The 7,101-nt window shown below is 39.0% G+C and overlaps 1 protein-coding gene across 2 annotated transcripts; it reads left to right on the top strand.

Moving 5' to 3' along the window:
* The first annotated feature begins 1,485 nt into the window (after positions 1-1,485).
* Positions 1,486-5,914, top strand: LOC111372041 (putative late blight resistance protein homolog R1A-10). Of its 2 annotated transcripts, XM_022994191.1 has the most exons (3): positions 1,486-3,916; positions 4,011-5,440; positions 5,534-5,914. In XM_022994191.1, the coding sequence occupies exon 1, from the start codon at positions 1,719-1,721 to the stop codon at positions 3,867-3,869; it is 2,151 nt and encodes a 716-aa protein (XP_022849959.1). In that variant the 5' UTR covers positions 1,486-1,718; the 3' UTR covers positions 3,870-3,916; positions 4,011-5,440; positions 5,534-5,914. The 2 variants fall into 2 exon arrangements, with proteins under 2 accessions (XP_022849959.1, XP_022849958.1); XM_022994190.1 differs by having other exon boundaries at positions 1,486-5,440.
* Positions 5,915-7,101: the final 1,187 nt, after the last annotated feature.

The following is a 7,101-nucleotide window of genomic DNA, read 5'->3' as shown; positions in this document are numbered from 1 at the left end:
TCTCTCGTCGGAGTTGCTTGTAGAACGTCGAAAATCGCCAGAAATTTGGGAGAAAATTTTGTTTTTTCGTATGGCAAAGGTAGAAACTCTGACAAGCCCCCAAAGTTCACCTTTTATAGGAAAGACAAATCCAATCTCCACCGTTGAATTCAAATATGATCAATCTAAACCGTTCGTTGTATTCTCGATCCCAGCCGTTGAAATGAAACGCCAGATTTGATCTACGCCCAAGATGTCGCTGTGGCTTTCACGCTAAATTAAAACGCATCGCCTCGGTTACCAACAGCCGTCAATAATAATTACTGGCCGCAGCAGCCTTCTAGGGGAATGGGCGTGGTACCCAACTGTCACCTTGGAAACACGCAACAGTTGTCAAATCATTGGACTTCTGGGTCGCCTCGGATGATCTCCTCCCCCAACTTTACAAAGCTTAGCCGCAACCGATGCGAACGCCCCAGCGGCTAATTGCCTTGGGCGCTGCGTTCCCTCATATGCTTTACGAAGTTCGAGCCATCTCCCCATGCGTCGACCCCTTTTTTCGCCAACGCTTCGGCGAGAAACGAGTCCCCCAACTTTACAAAGCTTGGACGCACCCGATGCGAACGCCCCGTTTGCTATCGCCTCGGTCGCTGCGTCCCCTCCCGCGCTTTGCAAAGCTTGAGCCGTCTCCCTCTTCCTGCCAACGCTTCGGTGAAGACGAGTCCCTAAGATTTTTATGACGCTTTAACGTACCGGACGCGAGCGTACCATTGGCTCATCGCCTCGGCTCTGCGTTCTTCCCATGCTCTACAAAGTTTCAGCTACCCCCATGCCGCGATCCGGTCAGGAAAACAAATCCACGTATAATATAAATATTCATTCTCGAATTTGGGGGACCACTGTTACGCCTCATTTTACGAGCCTCGGTACCGAAGTAACCGAAGTGTCATCTCGTCACTCCGAAGCCGGTGAAATCAAATAGATCACTCCGACCTCCCGAAGCTTCTCCAAAGTGATACACCGATTCCTGTCACTGATCTGCCGAAGTGTCCCGTCTCTGAGGTCGGGTTCAAGTGGACCCCCGTTAGAAGATTCGCTGCCCCCGTTAGAAGATTCGCTGCCAATTTAAGATTTGCTCTTCATATAAGGTTTAAATTGATTTGAAGTCCCCCATAAAGCTATTTGATGTGACTTATCAACTTTATGTCAATTCAACTTGGGGGAGACAAACTGTCCGCCCACTCTACAAGCGCGGCTGATTGACGCCTATGAGCAGACGCTTCATACCGTCAGATGTATACACTTGTTCCACATCCCACGGTTCATACCACCTATAAATACCCAAAGATTGGCCAGAGGCAAAGGTAATGAAACTCTCAATAGATAGCACTCCATAACAAGTTTATATATTCTCCTCCCCCTTTATTGACTGATTGATTTGTGTAGTCCCTGGACACTGTTCCGACCACCCAAACCTGACTTGACCGTCGGAGTGTATACGGCCGCCACCCCCATCGGTTCCGGCCGTGTGCGCCTGACAGTTTGTTCATTTCGTAGGGAGGAATACGTGGAGTAGCTACAAGTTGGCCACACGGAAGAGCCATTTTTAGAGGTCAACAGATTCCATAAAGATAAGGGCAGGGAAGATTGAGGATGAGAGTGGCATACAGGAAGATTTGAAGCACAACACCTCGTTACCTGCTGGTTCATTAAGGCCAGCTTCTTCAGGTCAGAGCACTATGGTTGGTCTTGATGATGCCATGGCGGAGATCATGGGTCATCTATTCAGCAATTCATCAAAACTTGAAGTTGTGTCAATTGTCGGCATGGGTGGCATCGGTAAGACTACACTCGCTCACAAAGTTTACACTGATAAAAATATTGAGTATCACTTTGACATTTGTGCTTGGTCCACTGTCTCTCCAAAATATAATGAGCGAGAAATCCTACTTGGCCTCTTAGATTCCATGAAAATACAAATTGACGGGAGGAGTGAAAAGGATATTGATCAATTGGGAGGACTTCTGTACAAGAAGCTAAAGGATAGGCGGTATATTTTTGTAATGGATGATGTGTGGGATATCGAGGCCTGGGACAGTGTGAAAAGATATTTTCCAGATGACAAAAATGGAAGTCGAATTCTTTTGACTACTAGGCTCGAGAATGTGGCTAATTATATCAACTCTGGTTCTCGTCTGCATCATGTGCATTTTCTGAACAGCAAAGAAAGTTGGAAGTTATTTTGTCAGAAGGTGTTTGGAATAGGTTTTTTCCCTCTTGAATTGGAAGAAATCGGCAAGAAGATTGCCCAAAATTGTCGAGGACTTCCACTTGCAGTTGCTGTGATTGGGGGCCTCCTATCAAAGGCCAATAAAACACCACATTATTGGAGACAAATTGCTGAAAATTTAAGTTCAGAAATAACTTCAAATGATGAGCAATGCTCTAAGATTCTTTCTTTAAGTTACAAAAATTTGCCTTATCATTTGAAAGGGTGTTTCCTATATATGGGAATTTTTCCAGAAGATTCTGAAATCAAAGTCAAGGTACTTATCAAGTTGTGGGTTGTAGAGGGAATCCTCAAACCAGCATGCTCTAAAACGTTGGAAGACGTAGGAGAGGAGTACTTTTTGGATCTTGTTCAAAGAAGTCTTATTTTGGTTCAAAAGAAAGGGTCCAGTGGAAAATTTAAAACATGTGGAATTCATGATCTGTTACGGGACCTTTGTGTAAGAGAAGCTGAAAAGGAGAAGTTTTTCCATGTCATTGAAGGGAGTCTTTATGGTATTCGAGGAAACACTAGTATGCGCCGTGTAAGTATTCATGATAAGAAGACTTCTCTATCATCTTTTTATTTTTACCATGCAGCTAAAAGGACAATCCAGGGTGATGACAAAACACTATCTTCTTTAGTGGTGCAGTCTCATTCTTCATATAGAGAATATTCTTTCGATTCTTCATCTAGGTCACTTAAAGTATTGCACATGGAGGGATTTGATGTTTTGAGTCATGGAATTGAAGAATTGGTTAACATGAGATACTTCTATTACAGCTTTAGCGACCGAAATGCATTAATATATAAACTTCGGAATCTACAAAAAATAGTTTTACCAACTCATTGGGGGTACAAAATGAAAAACCCACTAGAAATATGGAAGATGCCACAACTAAGACATGTCAAGTTGGAAGATGATGTACATCTTCCTGATCCTCCTTGTTCAGAAATTAAGGGGGAAGAAAATTCTATTGTTGTTCTAGAAAACCTACAAACACTCTCAAGGATACGTAATTTTAGCTGGACAGAGGAGGTCCTGGAAAGAATTCCAAATCTACGGAAACTAGCTATCATTTATGGTAATACGAGGGTGGCTGGTTGGGAAAAATACTACTATATCAATAATCTTGTCCATCTATCTAAACTTGAATCATTAAACTGTTCTATTGAATATACGCTCCCCAATTTCTTAGACAATATCACTTTTCCTATATCACTCAGAAAGTTGACTTTAAAAGGCATCAAACTTCATCCCTCCAAATTGCTGATTCTTGGTTCGATGCCAAATCTTGAAGTGCTGAAATTGAGATGGAGTACCTTCCTTTGTCTAGAGTGGGAACCGAATGAAGGAGAGTTTCTTAAATTGAAATTTCTACTATTACACGACGTTGAAGTGGAGCACTGGATAGCTGATAGTATCCACTTTCCGAGTCTTGAGCACCTAAAAATTTTTGATTGCGGACTGCTGGATGAGATCCCTAGTGGTTTTGGAGAAATTTCAACTCTTCAATCCATTGAGTTGTATGAATGTGGTGATTCAATTGTAGAATCAGCAAAGAAAATAGAAGAGGTACAATTGGGTTGGGGGAACGATGCCTTCAAGTTAATATATTGAGAAGTACAAAATGTGCCGAGTTTCAAAGTTGTCCATTCCAATCATTGGTACCATTTTCTTTCGTGAACCTTTCCATTTTTCATTTTTCGCTTTCTTGTCTTTATCTACATTCATACATCCTCTCCTCTGAATTTGATACAGTCTGTAGTTCGAGATATGAGAGCTCGGTTTGAACCAACTTCAATGCAGATGCTGTGCATTAAGCGTGCAATTAAGTTTCTCTAAAGTTTGTATTCTACAACCATGATTTCATTTAATGTCCTTGTTTGTCTATGTTGTTTCTTCTACTTTCCTCTCTCTTTATTTGTGGCATTCACATGATCTTATTAATTTAAAAAATCATGATTCATGTATGATTGTTCTTGCCATTCTAGAGATTTACATTTTGTGTGCAGTACTATTGTTGATAAATAATTAGGAATTACTTTATTGATTACAGTATCACAATACTCAAATTTTGCTTACAATTGTGGTGTATTTCAGATAATAATTTGACGACTAAATTGTTGATTATTTCAAATAATATTTTGATGATTGAACTATGGAGCACAGAGATGGTACAAGTTAAAATTTTGTTTGGATAATGACTGAACTTAAATTTGGACACAGACTAAATGTAATAAATAGTGAAAAAAGGATCCTATTCCATCAATATATAAATTTTGGAATCTACAAACAATAGCTTGTCTGAGGGATTGTTGGTACGACAAGGAACTACCACCAGAAGTATGGAAGATGCCACAATTATGACATGTCAAGTTGGGTGGTGATGTATATCTTCCTGATCCTCCTATTTCGGAAATTAAGGAGAAAGAAAATACTACTGTTGTTCTAGGAAATCTATGAACCCTCTTGAGGATATATAATTTTAGGTTGATGGAGGAAGTCCTTGAAAGAATCCCAAATCTAAAATTGGGCAGCCATTATGATTCTACTGAGGTGGCCAATTGGGAAAGATACTGTATTAATAATCTTGTGCGTCTAACCAAACTACTTGAATCATTAAAATGTTGGCTTACATATACGTACCCCTATTTCCAAGTGCATATCACTTTTCCGACGTCACTCAAAATGTTGACTTTAGACGACAAGGAATTTCATTCCAAAGATTATCTCAAACTTCATCCCAAAAAATTGATGATTCCTAGTACATTGCCCAATCTGGAGGTGCTGAAATTGAAACACTGTGCCTTCAATGAACTAGAGTGGGAACCAAATGAAGAAGAGTTTCCCAAGTTGAAATTTCTACTGTTACGCGAAGTTAGTCTGAAGCGATGGAGAGCTGACTATATCCACTACCTGAGACTCGAGTGCCTAGTCATTTCGATTGGGGCTTGTAGAGAGCTGGATGAGATCCCTAGTGGTTTTGGGGAAATGTCAACTCTTCAATCCATTTAGTTGATTTGACTTCGTGTTTTTGGGAAAATTTCAACCCTTGGTGATTCAATTGTAAGATCAGCAAAGAAAATAGAAGAGGAACAATTGATTTGGGGAAACGATGCCTTCAAGTTATATATTAAGGAATAATAAATGTGCAGAGATTTAAAGTTGTCCATTCCAATCATTTACAGGTACCATTTTCTTTTGTGAACTTTTTCCATTTTCACTTTTTGCTTTCTTGTGTTTATTTACATTCTTACTTCCTCTCCTCTGAATTTATACAGTCTACAGATCGAGATGTGGGAGCTCAGTTTAAACCAACTTCAATGCAGTTAACTTTTTCTAAAGTCTGTACTGTACAACTATGATTTCATTTAGTGTCCTTGTTTGGACCTGGCTGTAACCCCTTGATTCGCCCTTATTTTGATACAGTTCTATATATACCAACCTTATAATGAACCAAATTGTCCACGAAGGTGCGACCTGTCACAAAATTATGAACTTGCCCCCCTAGAACATGGAGGAGGGAACCATGGTCAAAATTTGACAATCGATAATATTACATAAATTCGTTAAGTTCTTGCTTTCTAGCTTCTCTTTCAACCTTGCCTCGAGGTACAAGTGTATACCAATTACCTTTTTTCATTACACTATCCCTCATCACTTAACATTTTTTTTTTTTTAACAATGTTGAATTAATGATTATTATTATCATGTTCTAGTGCTTTGTTTTCTTCCGCTTCTTCACAAAGATGGTGAGGCATGACTAAATATTATGCTCTGTCCATTGTAATTAATTAAAAAGTATCATATATATTCTTAAATCCCGTCTTGTTGTAATATAAAAAATTTGCGATTGCTATACTTCCTCGTACTCTTAGCACTTTGTAATTTTTTATTTTTAATTTTTAAACTAACAATCACCTAAAAATTGAATAGGAGCTATCATAAGGATTCCTACTTAAACAAAACTCACTCTGATCTTATGGTGGATCTTTTGATTCCAAGTAAATCGTCCAACCCATCTTAATTAATACTTGTTATTTCAAGTTTAAGTTGAAAATATTATTGTCCTAGGAACACTAATCAACTCAGAGTTGGTAGCTTAATATTAAATTTGTTATTTCAATGAAAAATTGTAACCACGGTACCAAACTTTTCACTTTTATGTGGATTTAACTCAAACATTTAATTTGTAGTACCTACAATACAAAATCTTTTAAAAACTCATACTTGAAGTCCAAATGGATGGTTTTTGTTAATTTGATTGTTAGTTATCCATAAAAATAAAGTTTAACCACTTTTGACCAATTTGAAAAGGGTAAAGGTATTTTCATATTATTCTACATAAAATAATTGTATAAATTAAATAAAATATCAAAAAAGTAAAAGAAAAAAGTGGTTCTTCTTCTGCTTCCCTCTACCCCCACCCTCCATTCCCATCCCCAGACCTCAAAACCAAATCCAAAAGCTGCCGCCACCTTCCGCCACCATTGTCGGTGCCCACATATCCGCTTGGGCAAATCCTCCAAATGGATACCCAATTCCATGTGGAGTCGAGGTGGGTCGGCTAGGATTGATTGGGAAAATCCTACATATTAAGCTTCTTGGGGACGGGTCTTGGAGCTGCATCATGGGTTAATTCCTTAACCCAATAGGTGTATGAGGCTACCACAGCAGATTCTGATGCCTTCTCTGTTGAAATAGCAGCTGCACCACCCTCCATTTTTCTCTAAGAACTATCAAATTAAACTAAAGAAACCCAAACCAAAAGCAAACCAAACAGTATTGGATTCTATCAAATGGCAAAAAATCAGTTTGGGTTCAAAAATATATTGCAAGCCTATTGGCG

Source organism: Olea europaea, chromosome 23 (genome assembly GCF_002742605.1).
Source record: "Olea europaea var. sylvestris chromosome 23, O_europaea_v1, whole genome shotgun sequence".
Classification (NCBI taxonomy): Eukaryota; Viridiplantae; Streptophyta; class Magnoliopsida; order Lamiales; family Oleaceae; genus Olea; species Olea europaea.
The sequence above is the reverse complement of the archived record's forward strand: the minus strand, read 5'-3'. Positions and strand labels throughout refer to the sequence as shown.

Bases quoted from the DNA above. Each gene is read 5' to 3' on its own strand.
- LOC111372041 (XM_022994191.1), top strand. From the start codon at position 1,719: ATGGTTGGTCTTGATGATGCCATGGCGGAGATCATGGGTCATCTATTC.